Genomic DNA, 21,787 nt, shown 5'->3' on the forward strand with positions numbered 1-21,787 from the left:
CAGGTGTTTTCCCAACTCCTGAGGCCGAAGATTTTGGGGAGTGGCTGAGCCAATAGGATGCCCCGTTAGGGGAGGGGGCGGGAGGAGGGGCGTGGCTGCGGGCGGGGGCGGGGCCTGCGCGGCGGAGCCCAGCCGGCCGGGCTGCGTGGAGGGTGGTTTCACCCGCCCCCCCACGCCTTTTTTTTTTTTTTTTTTTTTTTTCTCTCTGCGAATCTTATTAATTACTCCGCGGGGCTGCAGCTGGAGACGGCGAAGCGCTGGAAATGACGCTTGGAGCTGTAATTACCGCAGGCGCCGGACAAGTGTGAGGAAAGCTGGCAGGAGAAAGGGCTGGATACGGGGAGAAGCTGCGAGGAGCTCCCCCCTCCCCACTTTCCTCCCAATTTGGACGGGAGGTGCAGGGAAACTAAAAAGAGAGCCGAACACAGCCCGGCTGGGGCGAGAGGCCGGAAACCTACCGCCTCTGTGCAATCAACTTTTTTTGGAAAGCTTTTTCCCCTTCCTTTTTATTGTTGCCCGGCCAGTGAGCGAGGGAAAGTGCGGAGGGCAGGGGAGCGCGAACGGTCGCCCTGGGAAATAGCTGCGGTCCGGCCGGGAGCTCCACGCGAGCACACGCGAGCACCGTCTCCCACGCGCACCCTCGCGCGCACCCTCGCGCGCAGCCTCCCCCGCCCCCGGCCCCCGGCCCCCAGCCCCGGCCCCGGCCCCGCGATCGCGGACTCCCTCGCCCGCGCTCGGAGCCGGTGCACCGCGCACGCCGCGCGCCAGTCCCCCTCGCGCCCCCACGCGCGCCCGGCTGACGGATCTTCTCCGTGTGCTCGAAAGGGGATATGCCATTTGGACATGTAACTGTCAGCACGGAATCTGAGACTTCCAAAAAATGAAGCTGGCGACGGGACTGTGCGTCTGGGTGAGCCTTCTGGTGGCGGCGGGGACCGTCCAGCCCAGCGCTTCTCAGTCAGGTGGGTCGTGATTCCTCCTCGTGCCCCTGTCGCTTAAACCTGCTGCGGCGGTCTTGGCTGCCTGGGTGGCTCCCTCGCCCCCTTCGCCCAGCCTGACTCCCTCTGGCTCTCAGGAGAGGAGGGACCGCTCCACCGGGTCCTCTCCCGGGGCTCCTGGTCGCCGCTCATTCTGTCCCCAAACTTACCTTGACGGTAAATGCATTTTATTTATCATGAAAACACACTCTACACCCCTTTTTCCTTCACCCCTTTTTTTTCTTTCTCGCGCGTTTTCTGTGAGCCCGAGCGGGATGCCTTGTGGTGGCGCCTGTTGTGCGGGACGGGGAGACCCAAACCCCGAGCCCGAGGAGAGGCTCCTCTCTGCGTCTGGGTCCCCGAGGGAAGCAGCCTGGAGAAGCGCGCACCGCCCGGGCCGCGAAAGGACTGGAGTTCCGGGGCGGCGCCCGCTCGGCCCTTCTGCGCGGGAGGGCGGCGGAGCCTCGGGCACGGGCTCCGCACCTGTGCGCGCTGCCCGGGGCCACTGCGCCGCCGGTCGCCGGAGCCTGGCGGGGTCGGACCCGACCTGAGCCCAGCCTGGGCCGCTGCAGCTGCGGGCGCGCGCGCCCCGGCGCGGGGCCCGGAGCTCGGGGCTTCCCGGAGCCCTCGCGCGACTGACTTGAAGGGAGCTTGCCTGCCCGCCTGACCTCTTTTTTTTTTTTTTAAAAAAAAAAAGGTTGACACACTTTAGCCGCGAGCCCGACCTTCCCGTCGGTGGCTGGGTTTGGCTCCAGGAAGAGTTCTTCCTGAAGTTAAACTTGCTATTGGCCGGAGTCCCTCCAACTTCTCTGTTTACAGCCCGGCGTGGCTACCGAGCCGACCCGTCGCGCGAACCGATTGACCCCGAGGCGGGCGCGGCCGTGCTGGGTGCTCGGCCCCTGCTGGCCGGAGAGCCTGAGCCCCAGCGACCTGGACAGGCGAAAGGCCAAGTGACCCCCGAGAGGCAGCGCGGTGGGGCTGGCGCGCGGCGGCGGGCAGGGCGACGGACAGCGCCTGCGGAGCGAGGGACCTCCAAGTTTCTGACACTTGAGTTTCCCGGGGATGAAAGTGGGACAGGAAAGGACTGGAGAGAATCAGTGTCTGACGCGGTTGAGGGGGGCCCTTTTGGAGAGCCGGAGAGATTTCCGGGACCCCCCGGGGCTGCTCGCGGGAGCGTGGGAGGCAGCCACAGGAGATACAGCCCCGGGCAGTGGCCCCAGGGAGAGCTGTCGGCCCAGGGAGGGTGTCCTTCTGACCTCACCAAGGAAACTGCGCGCAGTAGTTTCCCCGCTCCGCCCCCGCCACAGCCACCTCCCCCCTCCCCCTTGCCTTGCCCAGTAAGTAACAAGTTACAATCATAGAGTGTTTCAAAAATGACCTTCGAGCGGCACCCTGTGCGCCGTCTGTGCTGGCGCGCGCCCCCGCGCAGTTCCTCTGAGAGTCTCCGCGCGCACCAGGTCCCGCGCTCCGGCGGCCGCCGCAGTGACACGGGCGCGGGCCGGAGATCCCCAGCGGCCGCTCGGACGCATCCGTCTCTCTCTCCCTCTGCACTCCGGGTCCCTTCACACTTCCCCTCAGTGGCTGGTGATGCACAGTGCCCCATTCAAAAGCAGCTGCGACCACAGGCCGACTTCCCGGAGAGGGATTCCTGGGAGGCGACCTCCTGGGGGCTGTGCGGCTCAGCCTCGGCCGCTGGGGGACCCGGCTCCGAGTCCGCAGCAGTTTGCTGGTAGCTGTCGGGCTCGGGGCTGAGCTATGCCGAAGAGCCCTTTTCAGAATTTCTGCAAGGAATGTAATCCAAATTAGTTCTGCAGCTGGTCTCTTCTTGCCCCCCCCCGTCGCCCTCCCCCCCCTCCCCCCGAATTGTCAGACCCACAAGTGAGCCCATTTGGAGCGCGAGGATTAGCGTGCCATTGTTGTTCCCTGCGCGGCTCTGCACTTGAAATTCTGGGGACACAAAGGCGAGCCTCACTTGTTCGGAGCACAAAGTGATCGGGATGAAAGGGCCGCACAAAGAAAAGCTGTCGGGCGCATCCCCGGTGTGATTGCGACACCCACGCTCAGGTGATCGGCTGGGAACCGTCCCTGCCCCCGGGGACCGCGGCTTCACCCCGCCCCTCCCGCGGGCGGCCGCACCTGGCGGGGACAGCTCCCCCGGCGTTACCGCGGCGCTTTTTATAAAACCAAGTTACCGTCCGGGGCGCGAGCGCAGACCCGCGTGTCCGCGGCCGAGCACACGCAGCTACTTCGTCTCCCCTCGCGTGGTTAGCAGTCAGGAGCGGTCTGGAGGAGTTTGTTTTGGTCCAAATGAGAAATTAAGTGCGGATAAGTAAACTAAGCTGCCAGAGGGCGACAAGATGTTGAGTGAATTGCTTTTAGATGAAACAAATTAAGGAAACGAGGGAAGACAATCTGCTTCTTGCATTATTAGACACGCTTGGAGTTCAGGGGAAAGCGGCATATTTTTGAAATGCTAATTTCTTAAGGAGCAGAAGGAATGCACCTTATTTACTGCTCGATGTGAACAGAATTAAAGTATGCGGGGGAGGGGGCGGCGATGCTCTTGTATAGATTTAAGATATTAAAATAATTGTAACTGAAGAGGACCCTTTTTTGTTGTTGTTCTTTTGCTCGGGAAAAAAATCAGCTTTAGAGATTGTTTTCTGTAATTCGGAAAGGACTTTGCCTCATTTCCAAGTGATTCATTTTATCGAGAAATATTATAGCCAAGGGCCTTTTATGTGGCTACTCTAAAGCCTCTATCACTAAAGCAATAATTCCAAATTTTCTGTCTTCCTGGTGTGATTGAACAATAATCAGTATTACCTCTGGGTTGAAATGATCTATATAGTAGTTTGGAATTGATGGTCTCACACACCTTAATAGTTAAGTGATGAACAAATTCAGTTCCTATTTCTTATTTGCAAGCAACTTAGTCCTGCTTTCCATTCTATAAAAGAACATACAGTTTCCTACATATTTAAGATATACCTCCAATCTTAGGGGCTGTTTTTACATTTGAGAAGAAAAAGCTTAATAAAACTTAGTTAAAAGATGTTAATTATATATATATATTTTAAAAAAACCATCAATCCTTCTTCCTTCGTGTGTTTGCTGTTAGCACACCCATAGGTACACTGGTCCTTTTTTTTCTTCTTTTAATATTGAACTTATATATGTCAAATGGGTCTTTTAAGAAGGTATTTTTTTTCTTCAGGAAGCTTCTTAATAAATTTATACTGATTACTATAACTGCACATCACTGGGAAACACTCTAATATGGACTGTTGGGATAAAAACTGAAAGATTCTTGGTTGTGTCATGATTCCTGTTTTCTGATTTTCTTCTCAAATGACATCACTTTTATTTATTTTAATCATGCATGCATCCAAAGTCAATTTTTTTTGAAAATCAAGGCACTTACTGCTTTATATATATTTTTCATTTAGTCACTGGAAATGTGTCTTAATTAAGAAATTACATTAGAATATTTACCAGGGCATGTGCTTCATGGAAGATTTACGTATTTTTTACTTTAACCTGAACACAGTAAGTCTGTACTGGCTGAATTTTAGAGTTTGCATTCATTTGAGGAAAAATCATATTTCCTCCTTAAAGTGGATTCAAATATTTAGCATTCATGAGCTTTCTTCCCTTTGGTTCTTAAATAGAAGTACTATTTATCATCTGTCTTATGCATTCACCCTTTCCATAACTATAGATTCCTTTTTTACATCTTATTGTTTATCGAGTTTACACATGTGAATGTATATTTTCCCGTCCACCACAAAGCATATTCTTTTCTGTGTGTGTTTTTAGCAGCAACCTGCCACTCAGCCACTGCAGGAGTCCTCTGAGCCAGTTCTCATTCTTTCTTTCTGATAAATCTGATATGGCTGGTTGGCTGGACAATCGCAAGACATTCCATTGCTCAGATTTATTCCTGAAAGAAAATAAAAAGGCATCGATCCAAGATCACTAGCACATCTTGAAAGTCCTGACTCCAAGGCCAAGTCTTTCTACAGAGAAGTCCCTTTTTCCCTCTCTCTCCCTCTTTCTCCTTTTGACCAAAGAAGGGAGGTAGATCACTGCCATTAAAAATAATAATAATAAAATAAAATAAATGCTAGGGATGCAAGCAATTGGTGGTCCTTCTAAATATCCTCTGAAGCTTGGTGATTAGAGCCATCTTCAGATTAATGACTATGTAAGGTGTACCTTTTAGACAATACATTGAATTAGGGAGCCTTAAAGTGATGTCATTTTTATATTATTTCAAGCCAATTATTAAACAAATTTAACGTATATTAAAAACAGCAGCAAGTTTTTGCTTTTCTTTTTACAGTATTCTGCTGCTGTCGGATATCCATGTGTAATCTGTAAGTGCCTAAAACAGAAATATGACAAATGACCAAAAAAGATGTTCTGTTACCTCCAAACTTGTTGGCCCTTGCTGCTTGATTTCACCCTTTTTGAGAAATGCAGTTTTATAGAGATGTTAATATTTACATTGAAATTAGCTTATACATGTTCAAGCCTACAGCTGCTCTGCAAAAATTCATTGTCAATTATGTTTCATTGTTATCTTTTACAATGATCTCCAGAGTATGTTGTGCAAGCTAGAAATTAATCACATTATAAACTTTTCTACAGTTTATAACATTTTAGAAATGTTCTATGTTACATTCGACCATATGGGACCAAATTGCATCTTTTCTCTAATACTCATTTTCTAAATTATTATAAACATTGAGCAGTCGGAGTAAAACCTTACATTTCATGCTTTCTAATATAGCTGTTGATCTATTGATTGGAGTTTACAGTTTACAGTGACAAATAATTTCTTAATTTTTCTTTTATTATACTGAAAAGATCCTAAATCAATGTTTCCTGAATCTGTAGCTATTCTGCATAATTTGAAGGAGATGTTAAGTAATTTTGTAGGTGTGACCCAGGACATAACCAGGTGGTTTAGACAAGGATTTCTACATTGTGGGGAACAGTTCCTCTATTTCTTCTTAATACCTTGAGTATCTCACTCAATGTCTTTGTCACTTGGCTTTTGTGCCCCAGGGGATGGGGCACATGTACTCTGTTTCTCCACTGAATAACAGTTTTCTGAAAAATGTGATATTGAGGTACATTCCAGTAACAAGTTAATTGATATATTTCAAACATGTACATACATGTTAATAAACATAATGCAGGGTTTCTAGCAGACCATCCTTGTTACAAGAGCACCTGCCTATATGAAATAAACTGGTTAGTAACTCCAAAGTATTTGTATTTGAGGTAATTGCCCCAAAATATTAATTTTCAGAATTGCCCTATGGTCTCTTCAAATTTCATTGTATATGAGTTTTTCTCTTTTTCTGAGTAGTTGATAATTCTGACATGTTTATTAAAGAAATTGATCTATTTTCCAATGCTTTAATCAAAGCTTGAAAACTACTTCTTTGTTTTTAGATTTGACACAGTAGTGCTTTCTATTTGTACTAAATTTCAAGAGGGAAGAGAACTGCCTCACATTTATGACATAAAGGTGAAATATATAATATTTTGGGACCCAGTTCTAAAGTGCTTTTTTGAACAGGTAGTAATTGTTTTACAGTTATTTTCATTTTGAATACGTGATGATTCTGCAAGCCTGTTGCTTTGCACAACTCCAGGGGGCAGCAGCCACACAGAATTTAATGGGAAAGGTGCATGCCTGAGCTGTGGGCAGCGCAGCAGCAGCACCGCTGTTGTGTGATGCTGCAGAATAAAGCACCAGAGTAAAAGTGAGGAGAATTGGATTCTGGTCATACAGACATTTTCTATGTGATCTTTGGTTAGACTCCTTGCTCTGTGTCTCAATTTCTTCATCTCTGTTAGTGTAGCTAAAAGTGAGACCTAAAAAACATGATTCAAAAAAAACTGATGTAGCCCGGTGGACATGGCTCAGTGGTTGAGAATCGACCTATGAACCAGGAGGTCAAGGTTCGATTCCCGGTCAGGGCACAGGCCGGGGTTGCGGGCTGGGTCCCCAGTCGGGGGCGTGCAGGAGGCAGCAGGTCAGTGACTCTCATCATTGATGTTTCTCTCTCTCTCTCCCTCTCCCTTCCTCTCTCTGAAATCAATTAAAAAAAGAAAAATTTTAGTTAGAAAAAGGATGTGTACGCTTTTAAGAAAAGAAACCCATTGCATTTCAATTATTTTTATCTTTATATTTATTTTTACAAGTGGGCCCCTTTTTTTCAAGTGAATTCATGTGTGTAGCCCTGGTACCTAAAACAGGTAAAAGGGGAAAAGAGAGCCGCGGTGAGAGGACAGCTCTGTGTCCCTGCCTGTAGCATTTCACCAATTTCCTTCCACTGTTTTCTCTATTCTGTGCTGGCTTCACAGAAACTGAGCACTGTTTAGAAACCAGGGACCTAGTCCTCTCATTTTTTTTTTTTTTTTCTAATCCTCACCTGAGGATATTTTTCTCATTGCTTTTCAGAGAGAGTGGAAGGGGGAGAGAGAATCATCAGTGTGAGAGAGAGACACCGATTGGTTGCCTCCTGCACTCGCCCCGACTGGGGCTGGGGATTGATCCTGCAACAGAGGTAGGTACCCTTGGTCGGAATCAAACCTGGGACCCTTCGGTCCACAGGCCGAACCACTGAGCCACACTGGCTAGGGCTAGCCCTCTCATTTTTAACTGAGGACACTGGGGGCACAGGGAAGTTAGGTGATAGAAGTTAGTTGGCATCGCCTGACACCAATATCATTTTCTTGAACATACATAGAAATACTTGAAAAGTTGCAGACACTTAAAAAAAAAAATTAATACAAAGCTGTGTTGTTTAAAAAGAGAATTGCAAAATTGGAATGAAAACAAATGGATTGGAACCATGGGCCTAATTATCAGATGTGAAGTTCTTTTCAAGAGGAAGTCTATGGGATCATCATCTTTAATTTATATTTAGGAGGTAATCATAGATTGCATTTATAATTTACAGCACATTGAGATGAAAGAAGTAAAGCACCTTTGTTAAGACAGTTCTGTGAGAGGCTCTGTTTATTTGGCAGGGTCTATTCTGGACATTGCATTTTGCCCGTGAAAGCCAGATAAGAGTTGCCCACACTAATGTTTGTGTCTAAAGCACCTTCAAGAGTTTCTTTTACGCGAGACTAGAGAATGGTTTTATCTTCATTCATTATTAAGTGATATGCATGCTTAAACAAAAGGATTATAAAGGATAAACAGTGGGCTGCTCATCGCCAGTTAGTTGTTGGGACTCTTTATCAGCAAACCACGGGAATACTTCAGATTTGTCCATGCCCATCTTCAGATCCAACTTACGTATCTTTTACACTGTCTTCATTGGGTCCCCTTTTTTCTTCAGGCATCTGCTTTGCAGAAATGTATAAGCTAAGTTTTAACTACTAAGGCTTGACAAATTTATTTCTGTTGCACATATGCCTCCCTCTAGTTGGCTTCTGCAAGATGTTGCCTCTGGGCCTTGTGAGTTTGCAATGTTGTTAACCTTAACTCTCTCTGGTTGTCGCTGACTTTCCACAAACACCAGAGCTTTTTCAGTCATGGTCAGCATTGCATGGGCCATAGTGACAGAAAGAAACGTTGATGCTTGTTTTGGCAGGGAGAGTCACTTCCTGTTAGGAATTTGAGCTGAGAATGGACCCCTTAAAACAACTATGTAACTTCCCGTGCAACACCATTAAACCTCTTCCTTGAGAGGCAGAGGTAGGTCAGTATCATTTTTAATCGTGTCATTTCCATTATTGTAGGGATTACTGAAGCATACTAAACATCAATAAAAATATGTAAGATTCAGTGTCTGAATCCAGAGTGTTAAAGTAATAGAAATCAAGGCTGTATGAATGTATATATTTTATTTGTAACATAGTCTAAAGGTGTTTTAAGAAAATGAATGGTGTAATAAACAGTAGTTTGTTTTCCTAAAGTATCAGACTTGTAAATAATCACTTTCACCTATTACATCTTTACTACTCTTCTGACATTATGTCTGGTGCCATATGCATCTGGTATAGGTGGACATCCAGGTTTTAAGCCTTTAGGATACAAGTGGGGATTCTAAACCTGCCTTTAGAAGATGCATTTGTTGATCTTCTGTGGTCTTCTGAGGATATCTCACATCTGGTTAGGACTGAAAAAAAGAATGGCCATGGATTCTCTAGTTTCTGTGACTGTATGTAGCATAGCTATCGCTTTAGTAATAAGTTGTGCACACCTGTATTTCAGGATGGGTCTCCTCCACTAGCAGGGGCTGCCTAATTGAGGTCATGGGTGGCAGTGAATATCTTGTTTTACATGAAGTCTCCTTTTACTGAAATTATTTTTGTCATCATTTTCCATTCTTCCCCTTAGGCTTAGGCAATATGAATTTGTTTCTATAGGGACCTATGAAAACCAAACAGGAATAAAACAATACTACTTCTTTTAGATATGCACTTTTATTTTTAGAAGTTCCTTTGTCTGATCATTTTGTCTAGAATTGGAGCAGTTAAGCAAAGTTTTTTTTTTTTTTTTTTAAAGGGAATTTAATTGCATGGCTTATTAAAATCCATTCCCTATTATTTTTATTGACCTCACCCAATCCTTAAAAACCTCAGAGCAGGGTTATTGCCAGATCCTTCTTACTGGTTCTTTTGTTCGATGCCCTCTTACCTCCAAGACTTCCCTCTTATCACGGCCAGATGACCATTTCTAATATAATACTTTTATTACCCCAGTTTCTATTTAGAAGCCTTCAAATGTATTCCCCTTGTAAAATCCAAAGCCTTCAGTTTCCCTTTTAATCTAATCTTAAGAGTTTCTTGCCGGTATCCTAAGAACCAGGCTGGCCTAGTCAGTATTCCCTGAAGGAACCTGCTTGTTGTCTTTGCCTTTGCTGACCCCTTTGCCTGAGATTCATGGTTCACCTGGTGCCTCTGCCTGTCCCAACTGTGGAATCTTTTCAGATCTACATGAAATCGTACCTCATCATTACACCTTCCTTCACTGACTACCCTAGACTCTAAATAATCCCTGTCTATACCACTTACCTGGAGTTTAATCTTAAACCGTACTAATAACTTTTTAAAAACCAGAGTTTGTACTCCCTGTAAAGATTGATGTGGTACCACATACATAGTAAGTTCTTTAAAAATATTTTTTAAATGAAAGAATAACATACATTTACAGAAGCAATTTTAAGCTCATTCACAGATGGTTATTGTTTGTAATTAAACCATATAGTGCACAAAGTAAGCTGTTCTGAAAATATAATTATAGAATTCTTAATAATAGATATTAGACATGTTTACCCTGGGAATTTCTGTAGTTGCTTTCTCGAGCTTCCTAGGGCATTTCTTTCAATGGAGTGGTTCCAAGAGTATATCATTTGTCCCCAATCCCATTTTTAGAGCCTGCTCATAATATGGTGCAAAGTATTTCTGTTGGTTTTATTTTTGGTGAGTTAAATATTTGTGAATATCATTCTTAAACATGTGTTTTGTTGCCCACTATTTTTATGTGGCCATTACATTGTGATTACTTACCTCCCATTTTTAAATTTTTAAAAATTAAGTGTATTGGGTAACACTGGTTAATAACATCTAAGTTTCAGATGTACAGCTTCATAATACCTCATCTGTATATTCCATTGCGTGGTCACCATCCACTAAGTGTAAGCAATAAGATGTACTGACCCATCAGTGTATTTCAGGACTGTGATAGGAAGCGAGGATGACATATAAAAACTCAAGATGCCAACTGCCCCCTTTCTTTTATGGTTAGACAAGGGCAATAAAGCACAGTACAAAACATATGTGGCTAAGTGATTTTCCAAACTCTTGCGAGGAATGTTTGCCTCTAGAAAAATGCTAATAGTATTTTATGAAAAAAGGGGTTCCAACGGAATGTGACATTTTCTATTCCTAGGTATATATGATAACACAGCTTTCTTATAACTGAGATCTCTCAGTGTCTTAAAACACGCAACTAGACATATGCCTACGGTTTCTACAGGATCCTGTGAAGGAAGCCCTTGCTCTGAGTGAGAGGTGACTGGGCTCCTCTCGGCTGCTCCTTAGGTGATTCACTGTGCGTGCTGACAATCGGTGAAATGAAGTCAGCATTGATAGGGTCAGATTCTGCCAGTGAAAATGCTCCCCCAGACATTTCTCCTCAGGTTACCAGATTCTGAGAAATTATCAGTGTTCCTAGATCACGGGGGTGCCCTAATTCTATCTTAATTTATAATGGCTTGAAAGAGTGAATATAGCTCTCCAAGGCCCCTGTCCCTCCAGCCTGCAGAGTAGCCTATTAATGAGAGACCTGGGCAATGGAGACGTTCCCACCTCTGTCTGAAATTCCTTTAGAACTTTCCTGATGGCTTTCCTTCGAGGATACCTGAGAAGCAAGTGTGGGTCAGGAATTATTCTTCCTTTTTGTAGATGACTAAGTAGAGAGATAAAGAAGTAGTAGTAAGGGGGAAGCCCCACTGGGGCACCAGCCTGCCCCAGGCTGCCTGGCTGCCCTGCCCCGAGAGCCAGCTGGCTGTGCCCCCGCGGCCCAGCTGCCCGGGCCTCCCCAGAAGCCAGCGATGCCCCTCAGCAGGGTCCCCCCGCCCGCTGCACCCGCACCCCCTGCCTCGGGGCGCAGCCCTGATGTTCCCCGTGCGGCCGCGGGAAGGAGCTTGTCGATGGGTCTGTCATGTAAGGAGCCCCTCTTGGGGTACCGCGGATCGCCCCTGCATTGTGTTTCCCAGAGTCTTTTCTGTGCGCCCTGTACCTTAAGGAAACCATCCTGTAAGCCTTGTCCCATTGAGGAAACTTCACGGCAGGGGCACAGCCAAGTTTCCGAGTCCCCGTCGATGTAGCTTGGGGACCCTCTTTGACAGCAGTCCAGAGACGGGCGCGCTGGGCGCAGAGCCCGAGGGGCGCCCGGCCAGGGCCCTAACGCCCAGCCTAGGAAACACTGGACACCTGCCTGCACGGGAAAGGCACACATTTTAGTAAGTCCCGTGACCCTCTTTAGCTGTGAATTTGGGCTATAATTACATAATTTTTAATTTTAACTTTTTTAAACTAGATGTAGTTAAAGTCCGCGCTATTCATATAGAACAGCGCATTGTTTTGAGAAAAAGAATCATCACATGTAGTTAAACCTCACTGTAAAGGACTTCGGTGTATCTCTGTATAAAATAATATGCTATATGGAGCTAATTTTCAGAATATTTTCTCTCTAAATATAAGCATGCCTAATGCAGATGTATACACACACACACACACACACATATATAATTATTTTTTCTCTTTACATCATATTTTAAAAACGGGCCACGTATGCTCTTACGCAGTTGTGTACTTTTATAATGGTTGGGTGTGATTTAAAAGAATCTTGCCAGTTTGGGTATATAGAAGCTATATTCCTAAGGCCCTACCTCTTGAAATATAGTGCGTTTAATTTTTAATCATTTGTCATTTAGCACAGATAAAAATCTATCCTTGACTTTTATCCTCTGGCTGAGTTAAGTGTGACCATTTTAACTGCAATAAACATTATTACCAGCAGTGCATCTAAATTAGTGCCAGTGCTCAGCTAGCTCCGATATTTGTTCATATTTTAACTAATATGTTAGCGGGTTTAAGTAATAATAAAAGGATGGGTATTTCAAGTCACAATTTTACTAGGTAAAAATATTAACTAAACAGTTAATAATATTTCCCAGTTGTTTTAACTTCAGATTTAGCAGTCCCATTGTCTCTGGTGATATATCGAAACTTCTAAAAGTGTACTTGGAATTTATAGAAAATGAAGCGATTGGTATTCAGATATAATTCTTTAGTGGCCTCTTTCTTTTCTTTTTTTAAAGTACAGGATGAAATTTGAAAGTATAAAAAGCTTTGAGATAAATTGAAATAGACAAAACATTTTATGCAACTCTTGGTGAAAGGGACATTCATTATTTTTTCTGTACTTACTATATTGCTTGTGGCCAGAATTAGCACGCCATGAGCCAGGGAAAGAGATAAGCAAATAGAATGGCACGCAGCTAATTTTGTTTAGCAAATTTAGATCTGATACATGCTATTTCACTCTGACAAACTGACTCAGTCACTCTTTGAAAGGTGCCGATGAAGTTGGTCTCCCACAGTTTAACAGCTTTCACTCAATATTTATAGGCTCTATAAAAATAAATTTCTCTAAGTGCCATATTTCTCACTGGCAGGATGAGCACTGTGAAGTTAGATTTATTAATGAGCAAAACGGAAAAACAAAAACATTTCAATTATTCCAGGTCTGCAGAAAATAAAATATGTCAAAACATCCAAAATATCTTTCTTTCAAGGACACAGATAGAGAGTGTTTGGTATTCAAGGATTTTGATTACTTGTAAGGGAATCAGAAGTCCCATTATTTTATGGTAATTTTGTGATTTGAATCTGGTGTATGGTTAGACTCTTTCAGGAACTAGTCATTCTTTGGATGTAGAAGTCAACAGGATGGGGTCCACTGTAATTATCAGGAAGTGGCTATAAAACAAAATAAAAAAACCCACAACACCCTAAAACCCAGACCTTAGTCTTTGTAAAAAAAAGTGCCATCATCCAAAAGAAATTTTAGAGACGTTTCTAAATGAGCCTAACTTGTGTGAAAAAAATGGTCACCCTTGATGGAAATGTGATTCTAGAAAAAGCCAGGAATTTGTACAGTAGTATCCACATTTGGGAATTCCTAAAAGTATTTTTTAGCAGAGTGAATTGTAAGGTATGTGAAAAGTTATAACATTATTCATATATCTGCTAGAGCTTTGTCATGGCTCAAGACATTCTCTATAATCAAGCTCACTATCGAGAATAATTCCCATATTCATGAATTGTTCATCTCATCATATTTCCGGTGGTTATTTCAAGGTTAATTTTTTTTCAGACAGCTTCTCTCTTGATTAAAGTTCATAGTAATTGTGTATGTGCTGATATGAAGGTTTTCAGCTAACGACGTCTTTGATTTTATACCAAGTCAAGATCAAATGCTTTTCAATGCTTCCTATATATGAAAAAAATATATGAAAAAATAACTTCATTGTTTATTTTTGATTTCTATTAAGAATGTGGAGACTTTTATTTGTCACTTTCAAAATCCTTGAAACCCTTGTGTAAAGGTATGAGCAACAAAATATATTCTGTTGCCAAGACTAATATTTAAGACCTATGTTTCTTACAATTTTGATTACTAAAATATTGAAGTATGTATTCTCATCTGATTGGCTTTCCCAGATCCCTCCCCAGCTCTGCTTCCTCAGACTTTGCAGATTAAACTACTAAAGCATTAATACCCAGCTCAGTAGTGGACCTTCAGATCTCTGCTTTGGCATATGCTGTGATCCACTCTGATATGTCCTCACCATTATAGTCACTAAATACTTTGTACTCTTACATATAATAAAATTTTTGCCATATTTTAAAGAATATGAATAGTATTGTACTAACTTTGCCACAACTAAGTATTAGTTTGAAGAAGGCATGCTTCTAAATTGTGTATTAGGGCATAGGTGCTTTTGTATGTGACTTGAAGTGGGAAATAAAATGGCTTAAAAATGATAGAATATCTGGTGCACAGATTGAGTTGGCCTAGGTGAAAAGTCACATGAGTGAGGCAGGCCAAAGGACTTCAATAAAGCAGGTGCTATGAATTCTCCTGCAAGTAGGTGTGGATACTGGTGGGTCATATGTCTATTAATTGGGCTGCTGAAGAATCACAATCTGAATTTGTGGTTGCCATAATATATGTGGTAATAACCATCTCACATGCTTATATCATTAATCACAATGAAAGTTATCTGGCAAGGTGTCAGCTGTCCCACATGTGTGTACTAAGTCACTTACGACATGGGACTATTCTTTGAGGGCACCACACACATACTCTTCCCATTTGTGGTGAAGGAGAAGAAAACATCTAATTTAAAACTTTTTTTGCACAATTAAAATGTAATATTGGGATAGAAATTATGAGTTACCGTTATCGGCTTAATTATGATACTCTTGCTAAGTTAAATTTGTCTTTTTTTTTCTGCAAAGGAAACTGTGTTACCTGAGAGTAATGCAGTGCCATCTCATTTGAAGAATGATTAGAAGTAGATGCCAAGCCTGAAAAAGAGGCGGCTTGGGAAGGGGGCATGATAGCTATCTTCAAAAGTTGAAGGGTTGTTACATACAAGAGGGATTAGCACTGTTCTCTGTAGCCTTGGAGAACAGAAACATTAACAGCTGTTTGAAATTGTGAGGCATCAGATTTCGGCCGAACACCATCCAGGAGTTTCTCACAGTTAGAGCTTTCCAAAGTTGGCCGGGCCTGTCTTGGGAGGTGGTGAGTTCCTTCATGTGGGGGCTGGGGGGCTCTGATCTCACCTCTTCTGTGATGATAAGGAATGAATGAGGCAGCTGAGGGACAACTGTCAGTGATGCTGGGGATGGGGATTGGGTTCCTGACCTCTGAGGGCCCTTCCCACCCTGAGAGCCTGTCACAAGCACACCACGCCCAGATAATTCTCTCCTGGGCTCCAGAAATCAGAGGCATGGGATGTAAACTCCAATCTCTGTGGCTAGGATCCCCACCCAAATGCTTTTTATCATCATACCTTCTCTCATAGATCAGGAGATTTGTGAGGGATCTTTTAAAGATTGTTTTTCTTAAATATTTAAAAAAAAAAAGTTCTTATTTTTTTTGTCAATAGTCTTTATGTTAGACATTTATATCTCTAATCTAATGTACTGTCACAGATAAGTTACTCTCTATTTTAAAAACCAGACAACATAAAATAAAAATACATAAGCTTAAAAATATGTGTTTCATCGTGCTCCCAGGTTATCCCAGCAGGTGTTTGTAAGTCTGGGTCTAAGGCAACTAGGGGGAGAAATATATAAGCAGGCGGGGGCATGGAGCAGGAATTAGAAATCTGGGCCTGCAGCTGTGAGTTGAGGATGAGCTGTAGAGAAACAGAAAGAGGAGTGTCTTCCTAAGGGAATTGAAAATTAAAAGGATTCAAAAAGATGAAGGCCCATGTGTGTGTCTCACTTGGTTACACATAAAGTAGCTCTTTAAGTTTCTGGATACCTTCCCCTGTCTCGCTTCCGTGTAGGCTGTTCTGAGCTCCTCTTACCTTTCCAGAGCTTTCCTGTTGCCCTGCCCTCTGAGTTTCGTTACTTGGATATACCAGTGTCTTCAGTTCAATCTGTTCAACATTTTACTTCTCTCGTTTCACAATTTAATGAGATTTTCTTATCTTAATTGGTATAAATTAATATAATAGCACAAATGAACTCTGCATTTGGTAAAAAGCCAAGAAATCAAAATATCTAACATGTTTTGAAGGCCTCTGGTGCCAGGAAGGGTGATAAGCACTCTAAGATACGTTAGCTCACCTAATCTTCACAACAAGGACACCGCTGCCCGCATTTTACAGGCGAGGAAACAGAAGCTTAGGGAGATTAAATGGTTTACCAAATGGCACACGCCTGTGCAGGTGGCAGATCAGCGATGCCCAAACCCCTGTTAATTTTACGTTGTCCAAATGTCAATATTTCATCTATGAAAATAAACTAAAATCTCTAAAATGTACATTTAAAATATAGATTGTTTATTAACTATTTTCTGCCATTAACAACTACTTTGTTTAATGTTCACAAGAATTATTAATAACCAGGTATATTTATGAATATGCCAAGCTTGGAAACAGCATCAAGTATATTAACAATATATGCTAATTTTCTACTGTCCTATTACAATTTAAGTACACTATGGTACTTCAGAGTAATCAGATTAGTCGCTTTTAAGAATTGACAATATTCAGTAAAATATTGCAGAAAGTTGAAGTAGAAGTTGAATAGAGGGACTTGAGTATTAACTATCCCAAGTTTGAATTCTCACTGTGTAAAGATGGGTTAATTACATAATCTTTTTAAGCTTCAATTTTTTCATTTAAAACTGGGATCTAATATTAATAAGAACTTTATAGTTGTGAGATTAAATGAGATAGTGTGTATAAAACAGTGTCAATCACATAGTAAATCCTCAATAAATGTTAATTATATTATGTATACTATAGTTTTAGTATGGTAGCTAAGGCAATTAAAAGCAAAGATTGAAGCATCATAAATTTAAAGTTATAAAATGTTAAATGTGAGAAGACCATGGACTTCCTCTTTCTCATAATGTGAATTTAAGTTGGGCTCATAAACAGATGATACAGCACTGGCTGGTTGAATTACTATAGGTGTGGACTGGCGTGGGTACTGTAAGTAGGCTATTTAGAGATGAATTTGGATCTCTCTGAGGGGCAGTTTTCTGGAACCATTTTTCCTTCATACTCTGTTTTTATAGTTTTGGTATTTTAAAAAAAGCGCTTAGATAGACAGTTTTGTTCCAAAGATTTATGTTTACCTGGCAAACTCAAACCCTGTGTCCTTCCATCCTTACTGTTTTTTAAAGTGCCTTCAAGAGTAAGTGGTTTTTAATCAAGTTTATGGGATAACTTTTTTATGTTACCTTTTATAGGCATTTAAACTTTTCAAGATAGGGCACAACGAATATAATGTATGACTGAATATTTTTTGTAAACACTTTTGCATGCCGGAGCAGAATCTTCAAGGTCTGTGCACAAACACTGAATGGGTTTTGCCACATGGAAAATAATCTGAAAATGGCTGCAATGATTAAATGCTTTCCCTACCTCCCGGCTTTTACACATTCATTTAGATAATTAAGGCATCAGGTAAAGGCTATGCATGTCCTCATAACGTCTTTAATTCCGAGATCTATGTCAGTAGGGCTCACTTATCGATTAGCTTTGGAACACCTCAAAACCATACGTGTTTAGAAATAGTATTAATTATGGGCAGGGCTGTTTTTGTGCTTCTGTAGTGAACTCCTTTCTTCCAACAGCCTCACACTTCCTACAGCCAGGGAGTTGCATCAAGAAAACAGGTATTTGTCCAGTTTGAAAATCTGGAGATTTTCAAAGATGCCGTAAACTGCCTGTTTTGAGGCTAAATAGATAAATTTTAGAAGGAATCAGGCTGTTATCTTTAGCCTGAGAGGTAAGTAGAAATTCACGTCACCAGCCCCATCGCCCCGCTGCCTTACTCGGCTGAAAGGTGGCACTTCGGAGTAATCAGGCCCAGGGATGGTGGTTAGGTTCCTATCCGTTTCTGGTCCCCACGATGAGTTATTCCTTTGAAACAAACACCCGGCAGCAGTTGAGGTACTAGAACTTTCTGATGCGGGGAAAGTAACGTAACAAAATGATCACCACGTGCCAACGTCTTTTACATTTTTAAATGTGTTTTGTTAGATGCAGGTGTTGACTTCGGTAAGATTTTATGTTGCTACGGCTATGCTTTTTTACTTAAAGGCAACCCAAAAACTGGAATGTGAAACCGTAATCCAAGGGAATACCACTGATTTCCCCCAGTGATTTTGTTATTTAGCATCCACATGACATTCCCTCTAACCTGAGGTTGATCACAAATATAGACAGAAGTGTTACTTGCATATTTGAATACAAAGACATTTACAAAGATACTTACCCAGTTGAGAGGCCCTGATATCCGTATTTGAAATGAAGATGGCACCAGCCGATGAGACTTCAGGAATGCCTTCTGTAAAGACAATAGTTGTTTCTATGGCAACCTTGCCCAGGTGCTTGGCGGTGTAATTGGAATTAGTACTAATCGACAGTGAGGGTGGGGAGGTAATGGAAAGGAGAGTAATTAACATTCAGGGCTTGGGTTTCAAGGAAGACGGTATGCTGAGCTTGTGGGAAAAGCCCAGACACCGCCCAGGGCGAGTTGGCCGGCTGGAGGTGAGTGACCCCCACGCACCGTCCAGCCAGCCCCCCGCCTCTCTCTCACTCCGCGCCCGCTTGGGCTTTAGAGCCAGTTGTCGTCCACCCCGAGTGGCTCTGACTGCACCCATGAATCAGGGACCAGCTCCTCCTGTCCTTACAGAGCAGTCTTCGTCTTTCACTGCCCGTCAGCATCCGACTGAAAACCAGGGTGGAGAGTGCCTTTCCCATTTGGAAAGGGCGGTCAGCGTCCATCAGTTCGGATACTAATTTTGGCTTTAAAGTCCTATGGTTATTTGTTAGGTTTCATGTATGTACTTGTGAATTAACACCCCGCCCCTAACCCCTGCCACCAGATATCAAAGCAGTTTTCTGCTGTTCTACTTGTGCGTTGGGAGGAATTTGTCATGATTGTGGGTCCCCCGTTTCCTTCAATACTGATTTGAACATAGCCTTAATCTGTGTGTAGCGCTTTGTATTTTTAACACTTATTTTTGTTTTACTTTGTTTCAAATCATTTTGTACCCTTCCTTAGTTTTTGCAAATATCCTGAAGTGAGTGGTCTGTGGAAATATCTGCCTGAAATGAACACAGCTTGAAAGCAGAGGCCAATTTCTAATAACCGTTTTATTAACCCTTCATCTTTTCATGCAGTAGCTTGAATATCGCCAAGGTTGCTATCACCATTAGTATATTCCTGAAAAAGATGATTTGCAGTTTTTCTAAAGAGGGAGTAGGGAAGTTGTGTGTATTGTTTGATCAAATTTTGGCATATCTGTATTACATAACACTGTAAGTTATATTTTAAATCATAATTGTTATGTTTCTAATAATGACAAGACTTCGAATTATTCCTTCCAACTAAGTGGAATTCACTGTACTTTTAAAAAAATTCAGGGATGAGTGATCGATACTACATTATATGGCTAAGGAGGAGGAGCTTCTCTGGATTTATTTACACTTTAAGAAATAAAGTTTAGCAAAGCAATTAGGAATGCCAGTGCATGTGATTCCGGGAACACACAAGAATGGTAGCAGTGTGAGTCCCAAATAAATATTTCAGAGGAGGTTATAAGCAGCTGTTCCTTTGGAGTGTGATCCCTATTTGGAATAGTCCCAGGACTTGTGAAAGAAATCTTCTCTAGGATTATTGCCTGACATGCAACTATTCATGTCCTGAGACCTTACCCCCACCCCTTCACCCCTCACCCCCGGCCTCCTCCCCTGGTCACTGTCTCTCCAGCAGGAGTCAGATGCGCAGTCAGAGGCTGGGCCAGCAGATACTCCCCCAGCCCAGTGCTCGTTCCTTTCGGCCAATTCTCCCTCCTGTTCCTATACTTCAACTGTGAACAAGTTCATCTAACTTGAGCTCTGGATCTCTAATCTATTTAGAAATTATTAAGTAAAAGTGATTGCCAAAGTTGTCCTTCATACCAAGGATCAAAAATGTACCTAGCAAGGCCTTATAGTGCCAAAAATGGTTGAGTTTTACACACATATTTTGCTCCTTAGTGGTTTCATGCATCACCACAGTTCTATTCTGTTATGCTCTGTAGTTTTTATAAGTATGCAAATGTTGAAGTATATTTAACAGCCCTGACTCTAGAAAATGTCCAGTCACTTCCTAAGATTTTTAGGTGGGTTTTGGGAAATTCTGAGATGAAATTATATAATTCGTAATTGAGAAGTAACATTCATTCATGAATATAATTTGCAGTGAGGCATTCTGGGGGAAAAACACCAAGTGGTGACGTATCTGTGGTTGAAATCAGAGACAATGATTAGAATTACATCTCTAATGCAATTTTTTCTAGGGGTGGACTCTCTGTCCCTTGAAAACTGCAAACTGAGATGTACATACCAAGAAAAATCAATTCCTTATCAATTAATTTATTAGTCTCTTAGACTGATTTATGGTCAAAGTAGGTTTGTGATATTGTCACCAGAAATTGTGCATTAAATATATATATAATGTATGTATCTCGTAGCTTAGAACACTCAAAACTGCATAACTATTCTCAATTAGTGGTACAATTTGGTTTTTTCTTTTCTAAGTTTTGTTCTTACCGACGTCACTTCTTTTTCCAGGTTGAAAATCAAAAGCGCCCCACAGTGTAGGATAGTGTTCTGTTTTCTTTCATACACTATGTGGTGTTTTAATTCTTAGAATGACAGGGTTGCTCAGTTTTCCAGCAGGAGGCCCCTCAAAGCAAGATGATGCCTCTGGCTTGGCAGATTTCCGTATAAATAAATAACACACTGCACATTTCTCTCAAATGTGAGAAAATGCTAGAGAACTTATTTTTATTTAAAAAATAGCTGTATTATGTCAGTGACCTGTAATAAATAGCCCTGCAAAGAGAAGTGACAGCCTCATTCACCTTGCACCCATGCAGAAATAACGGAGCTCGCTTTCTGGGGCCGCAGAGAGAAGAAAGCAGAGAAAGAGAGGAAAGAACCGGCCTTGGACTGCGGCACGCTCAGGCCAGCACGCGGGAGTTTACACCGACTATTTTTATTACACTGGATTTACCACTCAGCACACTGCAGATAACCCCTTGTATTCTAAGGATTCGGGTAGTCATTGATAATAATGGTGGATATCTGGGAAATGAGTCTATTTCCATTTCCCTGCGTTCTGTGTATTTTTCTGTTAACATTTCATCAGCTGGTAAAATATTGCACTGAGGAATTTTTACTGATTGAGCAAAATGATGCAGTGATGATAAATACAGTTTTTGGATAGGGATGGAAGTGTATGTTTAAAGCTTTTTCTAATTCAAGACATGACAATATCACCTTCATATTGCCCTCTACTTTCCCTAAAAATTCCATTAATTATAAACGTTGACGTGTTTAATAAAGAAAAAAGAAACCACATGCTGTAGAACAAACTAAGAACCTTTACATTCTTTCTCCATGAAAATCGTAAAAGATTTTTTTTTAATTTTGAATTTTCAGTTGTGATTCACAAAC

The 21,787-nt window shown here is 42.4% G+C and overlaps 1 protein-coding gene across 4 annotated transcripts in view; it reads left to right on the plus strand.

Annotated features, from left to right (window-relative positions):
* The first annotated feature begins 242 nt into the window (after window positions 1-242).
* Window positions 243-21,787, plus strand: part of ERBB4 (erb-b2 receptor tyrosine kinase 4) — a 797,001-nt gene continuing 775,456 nt past the window's right edge. For 3 of the 4 annotated variants that reach the window (XM_081141988.1, XM_081141985.1, XM_081141987.1), the window contains exon 1: window positions 244-962. In XM_081141988.1, the coding sequence (XP_080998114.1) occupies window positions 881-962 (82 nt within the window). In that variant the 5' untranslated portion in view covers window positions 244-880. Of the gene's footprint in view, window positions 963-21,787 lie in introns of all 4 variants that reach the window. The other variant, XM_081141986.1, reaches the window with a different exon arrangement.

Source organism: Miniopterus schreibersii (genome assembly GCF_964146895.1).
Source record: "Miniopterus schreibersii genome assembly, chromosome: 7".
NCBI lineage: Eukaryota > Metazoa > Chordata > Mammalia > Chiroptera > Miniopteridae > Miniopterus > Miniopterus schreibersii.